We start from the raw sequence: 16733 nt of genomic DNA, 5'->3' as shown, positions 1-16733 counted from the left end.
AAAGAAACAGCCTGAAGGCGCACTGGGTACCTTCAGCCGACACACCCACACCCTACACCTGGAGCCCATTTACCTGGAGGGGGCTGGGGTAGTGATGGGCCTAGAGCTCCTGGAGGGAAGGATGGGAAAAGCTAGGAAGTATGGGAGGCAGGAAGGGGCATGAGAGGGAGTTGAAGAGGTCGGAGAAGCAGAGGCCCATTCCTTAGGAGCCTTGGTAATGTGACTAAGGGGGAGGGGGTGCTGGGGGGGGGGGGGGGGGGGGTGGCGTGCACAGAAGGGAAAGAACAGATGAGGGCTTTATTTTAGCCAGATCCCTGGTGGCCGAGGTGAGACAGACTGCAGGAGAGGGTAGAGTCACCTCTGGGGCGGGTGATCGGGGAACAAAGGTCGTGCTGACCACCACCCCACGTTCGCCCCACCACACGGCCCCCACTGAAGCCAGGGAGGAATATTACGCAAAGAGCCCCCCACAGGCCTAGATCCCAGCCCACCGGGACCACGGAGGAGGCGAAACCGCTCTTCTGGGAGCTACCCCCCACCCCCATCTCTAATTAATGACCTCTGATTAAATCATCTCCGCTCCATGCTGCCATCCCCGGGAACTCGGGACACAGGGCCATGCTGCGAATGAAACCAATGAATAATAAATGGGACTGCCTAATGCACTCATTTAAAACCAATTTTTAAAGAAATCTTCAAGAAAAGCAATTAATTTCCATTTAAATTGACAAGTTTGACATTGAAAAAGAACTGATTCCCAGATAAGCCCACGGAGAGGCGCTTTGTACCTGCTAAAAAAAAAAAAAAAAAAAAAAACCACAGGGCTGGGACACTTAGGTCCCCTGAGCCCCCGCCCGCATACATTGATTTGGAGGCAAATCCCCCAGATAGCTCACAGTGGGGGCGGGCAGAAGTTCATTGGTCTCTCCAACTCCCAAAGTAAGGTTGGGATTGAGGGCTGCTGAGTCTCTGTCCCACACACACACAAACCTGGAACCGGGCACAGAGTACCGGGTGGGCCGTGGGTGTCCGTCCCGTCCTACGCCTGTCCTCCGAGTGATGCCCAGAGCGCCTGGCGCCCTAAGCGCCCTCTCCCCCCGTCACACACAGAGGCAGGCCCCAGCACTCCTGACGCTTGTTTGTAGCTTTTGTGCCGACCAAGGTAGGGCAGGAGAGGAATACCCCTCCTCCCCAGACCAGGCCAGGATCTGCGTGCCTTAGGCTGCTGCTGCCAACTCTGGCTTTCCCCCTCCGGACGTGTGCCTGGCCACCCTGGAGAAGCTTCGCAGCCCATCTCACGGCAGAGCCCGCGTCACCCCGAGTTGAGATGACCTACTCCGGCCCTGCCACGTGGCCACAGAAGCCCGAGCTGGTGCCTGCGGCAGGAGAGTGGAAACCACCCCCGTCCCCAGGGCATTTGGGGCGGGGAAATGCCCGACTAAAGGGCCAGGAGGGACGAAGGCACCTTCGTCGTCCCCAGAAGGCCTGGGATTTACAGCCCCACCTCCAGGCAGGAGGCAGCGGGTGGGAATGTGCAGCAGGTGAGGGGAGCCACAGCCTGACACTGAGCCGACTCCGGGCACGTTTACTTAACAGCCATATTCTTTTGTTTGGACAAAGGGAGGAGGAGGTCCACGGAGGGGAGTGGTCACATCCAGTCGGGGGGACTCCCAGTGTCACCCAGGACACACACCTAGGGATAACTAGAGTCACATGGCCACACACACACACACACACACGCGCGCGCGCGCGCCCAAAGTGACAGAGAATGCCACAAAGACCATTTCCCTGCCAACCCCACCCGGGAAAACACATCACACTCCCCAGCGGTGTCTCAACCCCCTCTCCACACCCTCCCCCCCGCCCCGCCCTCTTTCCTGCCCCTTCCCAGAGGCTCTGCTGTCTCAGTGGGGTGGGGGTGGGGGGGTGAGCCCTCCGGGACCCCAGAGAATTGTTGGTGCAAACGAGGGACGGGCTGCTGCCTGCCTCGTGGCCCCCCCAGGCGATGTTAAGATTCTGCTTGGAGGTGCAGCTAGCCCGCCGGCTCCCCCCACAGCCTGCCAGAGCTGAGAGGAAACCCATTAAACCTTCCTAATGACACCCTGGCAGGCAGTGAGCAGAGAGCGATCGCTCCAGAAACCAGCCAGATGGGAGTTGGCCCAGGTGACTGTTTATGAGACACAGTCTCGGGGGCCTCCCTTGGGGTCAGTAGGGCTGGGCAGGCCTTTATTTTGCTCAGGTCCCCGAGCCCTGCTAGCCTGCCATCCCCCACCCCCCCGATCCGGACTGGTTCCCATTAACTGAGGGGGCAGAGTGGGTGAAACCCACAAACCCCCTGAATGAACTGGGCCCCCAGCCTAGGCCCTGGCACAGGGGCAGCTGTGAGGTGATGGAGACCAGGGGGCCACACCCACAGGCCACCGGGCAGGTGCGTCTACCTGATGTGCCACAGGGATCCCCTCTGCTCCCAAGACAGCCTTTTACCCACGGTCCAGTCCAGGGACGCCCTCCTCCAGAGGGCCGGGCGGGACGCCCGCTCTCAGAGGTGCCTGGCAGTGGCCCTTCTCCCTTCCCGCCGGTTCCGTGTTGCTAAGGTAACAACATCTGAGGCGGAGGCAGGACCCAGGAACAACCTGCTAGAAGCATTTGTGGTAACAGGGAAGCAGGCATCAGGGTGCTGGATGTAATCTGTTCTATTTAGGAGGGGCCTGTGGAGGGTATGGGGGTGTGTGTGTGTGTGGAGGGCACCCGGCGCAGTGGGGGCGGGAGGCTTCAGTCTGGCTCTCCAAGGATCCCCTGCAGATCCCCAGCTCCACCTGGGTCTGCTGCATGCAGAGATGTGGGGCCAGTGCACTGCTCTTGCCTTCTAGAACATTCTTGAACACCCGAGTTCGAGGACCACTGGCGCTGACTGGGGTCTTCCCCGCTAGGAGCCCCCGGGGCCCAGGATGAAGAGGAGCTTCTCAGGGAGGAAATGCAGCTTGGACACTAGGGACGGCGGAACAGGACTGCCACTCCGACAGCTGCCCCCTCGCCTCAGCGGGGAGGGAACGAGACACAGGACAGCAGAGCAGTGGTTCCAAGTTTAATGGAGGGCAAGGGGGTGCTGCACTGATGCTCAGCGAGGCCCCAAGGCGGCTGGGCGGCCCGGGCCTCAAGTGGAGCATGTGCTTTTTGCAATTGAACAGAGGAACATAGCATAACCAGAAACAACCGGGGGCCTCCTGCCCCCATCCTGGACTTGGGTCGGGGGACGCAGGGGGCAGCTCAGCTGACTAGGCCTTCTCTTTGGGACGGGTCACCCCCACCCCTTCTGTCTGGGAGCCTCCCCACGCAGCCGCCCTTCTGAAGTCAATTCCTAAAGGGGAGAGGAGTCTGGCAGGGACAGCCCCAACTGGGGGCAGAGAGGGAGCCCCCAGTGGTGAAGAGCTCCCCCACCCCCGGCCATTTTGGGAACAATAAATACTGTGACATTAGCAGGGAGGGGCACCTGGTGGCCAGCAGGGAGCAGCAGGGTCCGTGGGCCCAGCCACCCGTCTAGCCCCGCCCTACCCTGCAGGCCGGGCCTGGGCCACCCACACCCCTCACTCCGTGCGCAGGATGATGTGGATGCCGGAATCCGTGAACACGGGCCCGCTCATCTCCCCCGTCCGCAGTGCAAAGGAGGCGTCTTCAAACGGCTTCTGCATCTGACCTGGGGAAGCGTGAGGGATGGGGCGTGGGGGTCAAGACATGGCCGCGGGCCACGACCGGGCAGGGCGGGCAGATGGGGCTCCCACCTGCGCCGAGCCTCCTGCTCATCCATCACGCGGTTTACGGCCCTGTCACTGTGGGGCGGCAGGGCCATTAAGAAGCCCCAGGAAGCCTGAGGACAGCATGAAGGATGGCAGGCAGAGGTGTTGCTGTGCACTTAGAGACACATTTCAGTGATGAACTCACCTCCCTGGGCCCCCCGATCCCAGCCCCCGCCACATCATCTGTCCTACCTGCCTAGGCTCACAGCCCCTTGCCGACACCGCCCCCCTCCCGCCTCACCCCATCTCTGGCCCGGCCCTGATGCTCTGCAGACCCCAGTACGGAGGGGGAGAGGAGGAACAGGAGGGGGTGGTGGCTGATCTCCTCTGTTCCTCCCGTTGCACTGCCTGAGCCAGACAGGCCTAAAGCCAGGGCTGCTACCCTCCCCTCACCCTCCTCCCTTCTCTCCTGCTGTCCCCACTCCTGAAGGTGGTGTTGGGAGGGGCATTCTAGGGGACAGGCCCTGGGGCGCTCAGGGGACTCAGCCTTATACCCCCAACAGGAGGAGAGTACCTACCTTACTGGGTCCCTGATGGGGACAACTGCACAGAGACACGCAGACCGACCCCCCCCCTCCACCCCAGGACTGAAGGACATCAGGCAGGAGGCTCTGTGGCCCAGCCACCCCCAAGCAGGGCAACCACTGAAGCCTGAGGGATTGTGCTGCCACCTGGTGGAGCCTCAAGGCTTCTGCAGCAGGGACCGCCCCTCCCAACCTCTACCTGGCTAGGGGACCCCCACTGATGGGACAGAAGCCCCCCAGAGCTCGGCAGTGCCCATTCCTTGCGCACCTCTGCTGAAGGCACCCAGGTCTCCCCTGGCCTTGGCCGAGCTGCAGTCGCTGAACTGTGAGGCCAGAGATTCAAAGTCTTCCTCTCCTGACTTGATCTTCTGGATGTAGCCTGTAGACATACACGAAACGGGGACACACAGGGAGACGGCGCGTCAAAGGCAGGCCGGGACGAGACGGAGGGCTCCAGATGGAGGGCGGCATGCAACCCCTGCCCTACCTTGCACACATGCACATGTGAACACTAGCCTCACACACATCCACGAACGCCTCCCCACCCCCGACGTGTGTGCAGTCACACTAAGAAACGGTGCCTTCCACATGTGTGCACACCCTGGCCCCGCAGTGGCCTCGACAGTCATGCTGGGCTCGCCCCCCATTCTTCCACCCCCGCTGTCACTTCCACCGCCTCCCCCCACAAGCGGGACATGAACACAGCCATGACCTCTTCCTACCCTGCACACATACATCGGGGAGGACAGCAGAAGGCTGGGCTGACATCGAAGAGAGATGCTGGGACCCAGGCTCCCCCTCCCACCCAGTCCAAGATCCCCCGGAGGCAGGGATGCGGAAACTTTCTAGAGACTTTTAGGAGAAAGGGAGGAGGCCGGGGGACCAGGCCAGCTCTGCCACAGGAGCCGGCTAAATCCTCAGCCCCTGGGCCTCAATTGTTCAATGTATAGAAAGCGGGATGAAGGTCCGGGCTGCTCACTGGGGCATTGTGAAGAGACCACAAGGCAGCTTAGGTGGGACACGTGTTGTTCACGTCGACTATGGCCCCAGAGGTGGCTGACACAGTTCCCCCAGCTGCCCCTAAAGGATGTGTTGGTACCAGGCATTGGATTTACCCTCTGTGGGGTGCGAACTGTCCCCACTGGGCGCCGATTCTCCCTGCGGGGAGAGGGAGGCCGGGGGCAGCACAGCGCACCTGGGTGACTCACGTGTGGGGCGCAGAGCGCGCGGGAGGACTGTGTGTGCACTGTGGGGAGGAGCCCCCAGTCGCTCTGGAGTCCAGGCAGGAGCTCCTGCAGCCAGAAGCCATCCCTTCCTCCCCTAAATGCCTCCCTCCTGCTCCAACCAGCTGGCCGGCACATGAGTGAGTGTTCCTTCTAGTCTGGTCCCTGCATCACCACCACCCCCCACCCCACCGAGGGTGCAGCCACTGGGCGGGGCCCCCAGGACATCCAGCCCCAGACCACCAGAATGGCCCTTCACCTTGAGCTGCTCCCACGTGGCTTCCCTGACAGCTACTCTCCTGGGGACATTCCACACACCCACCCAGCCCACACCGCAGGTGAGGATCACCTGTCCTACCTGCCAGTGCATTTCTGAACACCACCGTGACACTCCCTCCACTGATCCTGTCTGAGCGCCAGAGACACTGCTGATTAATCTCCCTCTCGTGCACTGAAGCCCAGAGACCCAGGCAGGGCCACCTGCCTGACGCTGAGCTAGCGCAGACTTTGCGAGGACCACGACCAAAATACACAACCATGACCACACACCTATCATTCCATCTTGCTGCACGTCAAGGCAGCAACCGATGTCCTGGAACCTGATCTGCCTGGCTGCTTCCACGGCTGTCCCCACCACCTTGCCTGTCCCGTGTTCCTGTCACTCTTGTCATGTCCTGACCATCCCTTTGCCTCTGAACCATTAGCCACTTTCCAGCAGGCCACAGCGACACACAGCACGGTGCCCGGCACGGGGACCTTGACAAATGTCACTTGCTGTCACAATTCTCCCTTCTGTGAGGGCTGTGCATCCCAGTGAGAACGCTACCCCTATTTCTGTCTGATCTGCCCATCCCTGGTCTCCCTCGCCCGCACGTCTCAGTCTGGTCCGGCCGTCAGTGTGGTACGCTGCCTGGTCAGAAAGGCTCGCCGATGTCACACAAGCCCCACCCCCTGTAGGCTGTGGTGGCCTCTGCCTGTACCGCCCTGGTGTGGTCGAACACGTCCTTGGGGTGGCTAGGGGCCCCCCTGTGCCAGCTGCGTCCATCCGTGATCCAAGCTGAACCGGACATCACAAACACAGGCCTCCTTCTCCATTCCCTGGACTTCTGCTTATCGTTCCTTGTCTCACCTGGGCAGCCTCAAGATTCTGCCTCCTTTCCTTTCTGTGTGGACCCCAATATGCTGGCTGGAGAATCCTGAGCGCGGTGCTCCCCGCTGTACCTGCCTGCCTCCGGGAAGCATAAATGTCCACACAGGCCCCGCGCCTGCAGAGCCAGGCCCAGCCCCCCAGCCCAGGGCGAGCCCCTCCTTGCCACATCCTCCAGCAGCTGGGGCCGTGAGTCAGCAGGGATCCCTGAGACTAGACGGCCTGGCCAAGGTACACATACACTGAAAGCAGCCTAAAAATCTAATAAAAGCCAAGCTTTTACCCGCCACCATTCACAGCACCCAAATCTTTCCCTGGCCAGCCAACTCTCAGAAAACATTCTGCTTGGACAGGAGCCTTAAGTGACTTAAAAACAAAACAAAACAAAACAAAACAGGGGCGCCTGGGTGGCTCTGTCGGTTAAGTGTCCGACTTCAGCTCAGGTCATGATCTCACGGTCCGTGAGTTCGAGCCCCGCGTCGGGCTCTGTGCTGACAGCTCGGAGCCTGGAGCCTGCTTCGGATTCTGTGTCTCCCTCTCTGTCTCTGCTCCTCCCCTGCTCGTGCTCTGTCTTTCAACAATAAGTAAATGTTAAACAAAAAAATAAAAAACAAAACACTCCTTTCCAATCTCCCCTTTCTAGAAGCTGACCTTCAGGAGTCTGGCCCACAAGCCAAGATGCGAGGGAACCCTCAGAACCCTGTGCATCCCCTCAGCTCAGTATTACCCCATCCCCCATGACGCCCCTCCCAGTCCTGCCCTGCCCCCAGCACCTCAAGGCCTTTGCTTAATGGTCTCCTCCTGTCTGCTGTCCTCTGGCCTCACTGAGGAGCCTTTCCTAAGACCCCCACTGCATGAGGAAGCCTCCGTGCATTTACCAATGTCCTGTCTGTGGTCTGTCAGTCACCTCATACTGAGAGGGCAGGGCTGGGTTGGCCTTGCTCACTGCTGGGTTCCCAGTTCCCAGCTCTGTGCACAGAACAGGTGCTAATAATGCTGAAGAAATTCATGAATAAATGAGACAGAAACAGGCCACGGGGAAGGAGGGAGAGGGATCCCCCTCAGCTCTTCAGGCAGAAATGCTGGAACCTCGTGTCTTTTTTTGTGCATCTCAGATCCAAATGCTCAAGAGAGGGTGAAAAGGAAACCCTCCCCTGCCCGCCTGGCAATGCCCTGGCCTAACCTGCCCACATCAACACCCCTCACCAAGACGGCACCCATCCAAAGGGGCTCCAGTTGAGAGCGAGGCAGACCCAGGGGCAGCCTCTCAAGGACCTCCCAGTCTGGAGTGGGGAGCTTCCACCTGCTTCAGGAAGGGCAGATCAGGAGCCCCGGAAACTGTGTGCACGACAGCAGGGCACCTGTCGCTGCTGACAGATCACGGGCTGGCCGGCTCAGTGCGTCTCTGAGGCTAAGGAGGGTAAACTCTGGACCCCAACTGTTGCATTCAGACCTCAGCTCTTCCCATCCTGAGCTCTGTGACCCTCTGTGGGGGTGACTGCCTCTCGGAGCCTTACTTGCCTGGCCTGTAAAATGGGCTGATTATAGCAGCTCCCACCAGAAGGGCTACCAGGAGGGGTAGTTACTGCTGGAACAGTGGCTGGGGTGAAACAAACCTGACAGTTACTACTTGTCAGTCCATATGTCAGGGACTGAATTGTGTCCCCCCAAATTCATATGTTGAAGCTTCAACCCCCAATGTGACTGTATTTGGAGATGGGCCTTCATGCAAGTCATTAAGGTTAAATGAAGTCACAGGGGAGGCCCCAATCCCATAGGATTAGTGTCCTTATAAGAAGAGACACCAGAGAGCTCCGGCTCTCTCTCCACACGTGCACACGCCAAGGAAAGGCCACATGAGCGCGCGGCGAGAAGGCAGTTGTCTCCAAGCCAGGAAGAGTCTTTGCCAGAAACTGGATTGGTCAGAACCTTCATCTCAGGGGTGCCTGGGCGGCTCAGTCAGTTGAGTGTCTGATTTCAGCTCAGGTCATGATCTCACAGTTTGTGGGTTCAAGCCCCGCATTGGGCTCTGTGCTGACAGCTTAGAGCCTGGAGCCTGCTTCAAATTCTGTGTCTCCCTCTCTCTCTGCTAACGCTCTTTCTCAAAAATAAACAAACATTGGGGCGCCTGGGTGGCTCAGTCGGTTGGGCGTCCGACTTCGGCTCAGGTCATGATCTCGCAGTCCGTGAGTTTGAGCCCCGCGTCGGGCTCTGTGCTGACAGCTCAGAGCCTGGAGCCTGTTTTGGATTCTGTGTCTCCCTCTCTCTCTGACCTTCCCCCGTTCATGCTCTGTCTCTCTCGGTCTCAAAAATGAATAAATGTTAAAAAAAATTTTTTTAATTAAAAAAAATAAACAAACATTAAAAAAAAAAAAGAAAAAAAAAGAACCTTCGTCCCAGACTTCCAGCCCCAGAACTATGGCAAATAAATACCTAGTCTGTGGTATTCTGTTAGAACACCCCGAGCTAATACACCATAATCATTTAGGTGAAAGTGAGTGAAGAATGGGGTGGCCTCTGACTCTAAAAAGGTTCAGGGACAAACTAGGGAAGGGGCGTGGACAGAGAAAAAGGTGACAGGATTAGGTCTGCTGTCCCAAAAGACCCAAGATCCAGAAGAAGGAGCCCAGAGAGGCCAGAGACCCAGCCTGAAGCCAGCACCCACCCCACACCTAACTAATCCTTTACCCAGTCCTCCTGATTCTGCCTTCTCAACTCTCCGGAATCTGCTCCCCTCACCCCTCCCTGGCCCGTGAGGTCACACCGCTCAGAGCTGCAGGGCCCCCAGGCCATCCATGCAGGTACATGCAGCCAGCCCCTGCAATACTCCTGAGTCACTGACCTTGTGTGGGGACACTAGGTCAAAGGTGCTCACTGACCCTCAGACCCCAGGTGTGAGTATGTTTGAGGGGACTGCTGCTCACACCGGGGCCTCCCTGGGACCCTCAAGGACGGGGAGCAGGTGGAGAGGGCATCTCCACAGCCCGGCCTCCTTACACAAGGACACTGGCAATGACAGGCAGCTGGCCCTCAGATCCCTGACAGGGCCTGGCCGTAGCCCAGCAGCTGCAGTGGAGCCGACACTGGGAAAAGGTGCCTCAGCAGAAAATGCGGACACTGGTTTTACTGCGGGCAGCCCGTCCCCTCGGGGCAGTGGGGGAGCGCCGGATCTAAACGGGTACTGGTGAGAGTCAACCCCAAATCCTGATCTCCTGATCACCCGGACCGAGCCCAGGACGCAGGGAACATCCACCTTCACGAAGAGAACACCGGGCCCCGACACCCCAAGCTTGCTGGCACGGCACACCCGAGTGTCTGGTTACGAAGCGCACCGCGGCCTGGGCCATCTCACCGCGCTCTCCTAACGACCCCCCGGGAGCCTGTCCCAGCCCCGCTCCAAGACGCCGAGTCAGCAGGCCAGGGTCACCGGAGGGTCTGCACGCTGAGCGCACCAGGCTCCCGAGCCCCTGCCTAGACCTCCGCGCCCGGCCACGCGTGCCCGAGTGACGGGGGTCGTGTGGGGACAGCAAGCGCCGGGCACTGAGCCCAGTGCTCTGCTGGGCAGTCAGCTGCCGGCCCCTGGATCTCAGGCCATCCTGTCTCCATTCTACAGATGATGCAGCTGAGGCTCAGAGAATAAAGACACTTGCTCAAGGCCTCACAGCTGGCACCAGGCTCCATCTCCGTGTGACTCCAGGACGGGCCACACTGCTTCTGACCTTACCCTACTCCCACCCAACTAATCCGTTACCCAGTCCTCCTGATTCTGCCTTCTCAACTCTCCAGAATCTGCTCCCCTCACCGCTCCCTGGCCCAGCAGGTCACACTGCTTGGAGCTGCAGGGCCCCCAGGCCATCCGCGCAGGTACATGCAGCCAGCGCCTGCTAACACGCCCGAGTCTGCGCCAACTTAAGGTTAGGCCCCAGAGCCCGGCTACTTCCTGGGAGCGCCTCCCAGTTACCCCTTCGCCAAGGCCTAAGCTGACCTCAGCACCCCCCCCCCCCACCACAGTATCAGCCCACCAGGCACACACTCGTCCCTCCTGGAGACGGGGAGGCACCCTCACCTGCCCCTCCCAGGTAGTCCCCAGGGTGTGACAGCCTTCCTTCCAAGCTGCGCTCAGATCTCCCCGTGCCCACCTGCCTCAGCCTCCTGCCATCTCTCGCCAGGATCGTTCCAAGGGTCTCCCTCTCTGGCCTGGGTGCTCTGCTGAACCTGGACCCTCTCGCAGTGGCCCCCAACAGCTCTTCCTCGGGCTCCTCAGATTTCAGGAGTCCCTCCCCGGACTGCGCCCCTTCCCGAGTCCCCTCCGCCAGTGGTGGCACCTCCTGTCACTCGATCTCCAAATGCCTATTACCTCTTGCCCACTCTCGTGGCTCCAAAAGCCTCAGGACAGGGACCATTTGAGCTGGGAGGACTTGAGAAGTCCCCTCGTGATTCTCTGGGCTTTCCCCACCTACTTCCTCTGCTTCCCCTGAGGCGGGCAGACCCCCCCTCATCGCTCACTGCTAGACCCAACCAGCTGGGCTCCGGGCACCCCCGGCCTCCCCGGCCCTTCACCCTCCAGCCACACAGCTCTCTCCTGAAAGCAAAGCATCACAGGCCCAGCCCCCCGGCACATGGAGCCGTGTGTTTCCTGCCGTCTCCAGAAAGGACCCAAACTCTTCAACTCATTCAGAGCCTTCCTCAACCTGGCTGGGACATGCCCTTGAAGGGTCTTTCCCCAGAGTCCTGGCTACAGCCTTGCCCTAGGCCTTTACTTTTGCCATTTCCTCTGCTAGGAATCCTTCTCGCTTCCCGCTGCTTCCTGAAACAATGCTGTGAGCAGGGACTGTAGGCCAGGCTGTGTGTTGAACGCTGGGAATATGGTGGGAAGAAAGCCAGTCCCTGCCTTCACGGAGCTCAGTCCAGATTCTGTGCATGAACTCTGCTCCTCTCTATAATGCTGAGGTAGGAGGCTCACAGGGGCCATGCATGGATCATGCTAGACACCGTGGGCGGGGGGGGGGGGGGGGGGGCGGTGCGTGGGTTTGGGTAAGTAATATCCTATAGGCCAAATACTGGGATGGGATAGTAAAACAGCCAATACTGACGAAGTGTGCACTTGGCCAGGCCTGGGCTAATAACAACCACCCTAATGACCGCCAGCAGCTAGAGAACATCTCCTGGACACCAGGAACGGTTATTTAGGCTTTACTGCATTAGGTCAGAGTGCTCACAACTACCCTAGGAGATAGGTTCAATGGTCAAAATACTCATTTTACAAGTCAAAAGACAGGTTCAGAGATGTTAAGTAACTTTCTCAAAGTCACACAGCCAGGGCTGGGGCAGAGCCAGATGGGAACCCCGGGCTGTCTGGGTCTGGGTAAGGCACTGGTTATATGGGGTAAGAGCAGCCCAGGAGGGGTCTGGGGTCTGCGGTGGCAGAGCCTGAATGGATGATAAAACCACACGCGAGATCCAGACCGGCACCACCCAAAAGAACTTGCCGTAAGGATAGAAATGTTTTCTATCTGCGCTAAGATGGCAGCCGCTGGCCACATGTGGCTACTGAACACCTGAAGTGCAGCCAGTGTGAGGAATAGTCTCTAGTATTAGTTTTAATTAATTTAAGTGAAAACAGCCTTGTGTGGGGAATGGCGGCCATACCCAGCAGCTCTACACCAGGGTTTACAACTTATGGCCCCTAATGAGCTAAGTTCTGCTTTTGTAAATAAAGTTTTATTGGCACATACACAGCCGTTTGTTTACATATTATCTCAAGCTGCTATCAGTTACAAAGCAGAGCCGTATGCCTGCAAAACCTAAACTATTTATTACCTGACCTTTTAAGAGAAAGTCTGTCTGCTCACTACTGCTTAGACCATGGAGGAACCACGGAACAGAGACAGGAACAGCCTCTTCTCTCAGGGCAGAATTAATTAACCGAAGTCTGCTAGCAAGTTCTAAGCTGCTACCTTTCCAACCTCTCTCCTGACCCACCCACATATGCGCCCCAGAACCCTGATCGATGACATTACCAGCAACAATAACTCCCACTGGCCGAGGGCCCACCGTGCACCAAACACTCTCACCTCACTGAATCCTCACCATGGGCCTCAGAGGCAGGTGTGTGACGGTGCCCATTTTACAGAGGTGAAAACTGAGTCTCAAAGGAGGTTGCACAAGTCCCCCAAGGTCACAGAGCTTATGGGGCATGGCTACCATCTGAACCCGGGTCTGCCAGCCCCCAAGGCTGGGCCCTCCCTTCCTAACCTGGCTCACCCTCCCAATGCCAGAGAGAAAGAAAAAGGAGAGACAGATGGGTGGGCGAGGCTCAGGTCGGGTACAGGCACTTCTGTGTCAGCCAACGCTGACGGCTGAATTAGCTGGGGTGATTTCCACAAGGCCAGCTCTGGCCCCCAAGGAGCGGAGACCCCTCCACACACCCCCCCCCCCCCACAACCCGTTTCCAGCCCTGCTCACCATTAATCAGCTCCAGGGCCTCCTCCTTGGTCCTGGTGATCTTCTCCTGCCGCCAGGACGAGGGCCGCCGTGACTGGCTGTGCTTGACGAGCAGGTGTGAGCATCGGACCCTGGTGGGCTCGCCCTGTCCATTTTTGCCGCCGCTGCTGCTGTTGCCACTCGGCCGCTCCCACTGGCTGGCGTTAGTGATGTGATTAAAGTAGTACACCCTGCCTGGAGTGGGGGGGGGGGGGGGCGGGGAGGAATTCAGCTGGGACCTGCTCACAGGACGCCACCCTGAGGCCAAGATGAGGGACTGGCCGATGGGATGCCTTCATGCAGCAAATCCACTGTGTCCTACACCACGTGCCACTGGCCCCTCAGGGAGCTAACATTCTAGGTGGGGGCAGAGAGGCACCAGACAAGCAAATAAGACAACATCACAACTTTAGTTATTGGTAACTTCAAGGAGGAAAATAACCCAGGGTGACAGAAGAGAGGAAGCCAGGGGGACACGGAGCGGATCGGAGCACATACTCGGCAGCCAGACTGCCTGTCCAAATCTGGCTCTGTCACTCGGTGGATGAACTCCCCTCCCCGGGCCTCCACGTTCTCAACGCATAAAATGGAGACACCGGTACCCGCCTGTCGGGCTGTTCGAAGGGAATGAGTTCGCATCTGTAACATGCTCAGGATAGTGGCCGGTACACCTGAAGAGTGTGATAGCTATAACCTCCATTTTAGAGACGACAAAAACGAGGCCTCCCTTTCCCCATCTTTGGTAACGCTTCCTGAGTATAAACTCTGCTCCAGGAACACCGGGTTGGAGGCAGGAATTACAGCCAGGGTGTCAAACACAAAAGCTCTCTTCTTAATCCGTACTCGGTGCACAGTGCTGCACAAGTAGGGACCGGCACGGCTGGGGGCCAGACATTACCCAGGGCCTGAGGAGCATGAAGGAGTGAAGGCTGCAAAGAAGAAGACTGAAGTAGGACCCAGTAGAGCCCAGGCACCATTCCGGGGGCTGACATTTTGCCTGGGCTGCGTGGACAACTTGCACCCTGCACCATGAAGAGCTGAATGTCACCCCTGAGGAAGACCATCAGGGAGGGAGGGGGCAGGCAGAAAAGGCAAGAGAGGGGGCCCAGAACTGGGCCGAGCATCAGATTCATCACGAGGTTGCAGCCACAGAGCGGGGCTGGAGCAGGCTGGGTGAGAGCTGAGCCACTGACCGACTCTAAAACCTTGGCAACGGCCTCTATCCCCCCGAACCTTGGTTTTCTCATCTGAAAAGAGGGAGTGAAGCGAAAGAATAAGGACATAACTTCACGGGGTTAATGTGGAGAATAGCGGTGATACACGTGAAGCGGTCACCAGAGTGCCTGGCATTCAATTAACAGAAATAACTGTGACTGCAATTTTTATGGGTTATGGAGGCGGTGCAGTGAAATGCTGGGCCTGATCCGCAGGAGTTTGCGGTGACAAGGGCAGGGGGCTCTGCAGTCAGACGGATTGGGTTCTAATCTAGCCCCTGCCCCCCTGGAATGAATGACCTTGGGTGAGTTCCTTAAGTTTCCCGACCTCAGTTTCCTCACCTGCAAAATGGGGATAGTAACTACCTACCTCCTACAGTTGTGGTCATTCAGAGAGCGAGAGAGAGAACACACTTAAAACACCTGGCACAGTGCTGGACGGTGAGATGAACGCGCCCTGTTATTGATATTATTATTGTGGATAAGCCTGAAATCGGGCTCCCAGCACAGGGACCATCCTGAGGCAGAACACCACCGAGAGGATATCGCAGACTCAGCATTAGGTGGGGATGGCAGGAATAGGCTGTGCACCCGAGGCCGAGCACCACCCTGGAGCCACGCCCTGAGCATGGGGTTGGGGTGTCCTTCCCCAGGAGTGTCCCCCGGGCCCAGCGGGGTGCACAGGCGTTCCCCGGGGACGTCAGGTGCATTAGGCCAAAAGGTGTCAGCCGGATGGGCAGGGCTAGGGCCATCACCCGGGGGACTGCTGCGGAATCACGGGCCCTCTACCCCCCCCCCGGCAGCGCGCAGGGTCTCTCCGGGCCCGCCCCTTGCCTCAGTTTCCTCCGGCATCCCCGCTCCAGAGGTTCGCAGCCCCCACGGGGCGGGCCCGGGCCGTTACCCTGGGAAGACGCGGAGAAGCCAAGACCCCACGGGAATCGGGCGGCGGCGCTGCGCCCGAGGGGCGAGCTCGAGCCCTGCTTCCGCGGGCCCGCGCGGCCCCGCCCCAGCCCCGACCCCCGCGGCACCTGAGCTGCGGCTCATGCGCTTCTCCCAGCCGGGCGGCAGCTTCTCTTCGTCCGCCATCTTCCCTCCTGCCGCAGCGCCCGCTCCGCCTCCGCCGCACCGCCTATGCCGCCCGCGCCCACCCACCGCCGCCGCCGATTGGCTCGGAGCTCCTCGCATCGGGGCCTGGCGACGATGTTCATTGGGCACCCCAACAGTCCGGAGAGGTGTTCTGGCCTCCTATTGGGTAGCACCAAGACTGGGCGGATCCTCCCCTCGTTTTACCTGGGTCCCGCCCCCGTACGGCCTCACCCCGGTCCCGCCCCCTTCCTCACTCGGCCCCTAACTGGTAGAGAAGGGAAAGGAGCCCGTCCTTCTCAACGCCCTTTGGCGAGCTACAAAGAAGTCCCGACCCCATCTTTTGCGTCCTTCGCCACAGGCCCCATCCGATTGGTCCCTGCGTCAGTATCCCGCCTTCCTAAACCGTTCCCGCAACCCCCCATGCGGAAGTGCCTGGGTGGTTTGGGGGTGACGGCAGCCCACGAGGTATTTGAAAGAGTTGGTGCTGCCTTAGTTGTTGCCATAGCGACGTAGTCGCCTTGGTGATGAGCCGCGAAGAACCCAGAAGCCTAAATTTGGCTCCTCCATCCTCCCTCTACCCACCTGCTTTCTCCAGATGTCCAAAGCTATCTTCCCACCTCTCTCTCTCTCTCTTTTTTTTTTTTTTTTGGGGGGGGGGGGTGGGGGGGCAAGGCTAACCCTGTCCGATGCCACTGACCCAAACATCTACTTCCTTTGGAACCTACTTTACTTAGGTCCTTGCCTCTCAGTCTGGCTCTTGCCTCTGTCCTGGGTGACTGGTGGGTATTGGCATTACCACTTAGCTAGGGACACAGGAGGACCCGCCGATAGGAGGATGGTGAGCTCGGTTTGAATCCATTTAAAGTTGAGTGTGCACCTGTGGGACACTGAGGAGGTGCCTGAGGACGGGCTGGAGACAGATATGAGAGGCACAGACACCAACAGGGAAGAAAGAGTACGATGATAGTTCATCTGGAACTAGACCCATGTGACCATTAAAAAGAATGGGGCGCAGTGATATGAAATACAGGGAAATATGTCTACAAGGAATCTGAGACAGGATGTGGTAGGTTAAGAGCATTAAGGAGCCAGATTACTTTGGTTCAAAGCCCAGCCCTCCGTTTGCTATGACCTTGAACAAATTACTTAACCTCTGTGCTTCAGCTTCTCCATATGCAAATGAGGATAAGAAATAATATTTATCAGGGGCGCCTGGGCGGTTCAGTCGGTTAAGCATCCAACTTGATTTTGGCTCAGGTCAT

General features: G+C 58.6%; 1 protein-coding gene across 1 annotated transcript; it reads right to left on the bottom strand.

The window, feature by feature from the left end:
- Positions 1-3070: 3070 nt before the first annotated feature.
- On the bottom strand, positions 3071-15516 carry PIN1 (peptidylprolyl cis/trans isomerase, NIMA-interacting 1). The gene is made up of 4 exons (XM_030299832.1): positions 15414-15516; positions 13154-13366; positions 4587-4697; positions 3071-3694 (listed from the first exon to the last, which is right to left on the bottom strand). The coding sequence occupies exons 1-4, from the start codon at positions 15469-15471 to the stop codon at positions 3585-3587; spliced, it is 492 nt and encodes a 163-aa protein (XP_030155692.1). The 5' UTR covers positions 15472-15516; the 3' UTR covers positions 3071-3584.
- Positions 15517-16733: the final 1217 nt, after the last annotated feature.

Source organism: Lynx canadensis, chromosome A2, assembly GCF_007474595.2.
Source record: "Lynx canadensis isolate LIC74 chromosome A2, mLynCan4.pri.v2, whole genome shotgun sequence".
Lineage (NCBI taxonomy): Eukaryota > Metazoa > Chordata > Mammalia > Carnivora > Felidae > Lynx > Lynx canadensis.
This window is presented reverse-complemented; position numbering and strand designations above follow the sequence as displayed.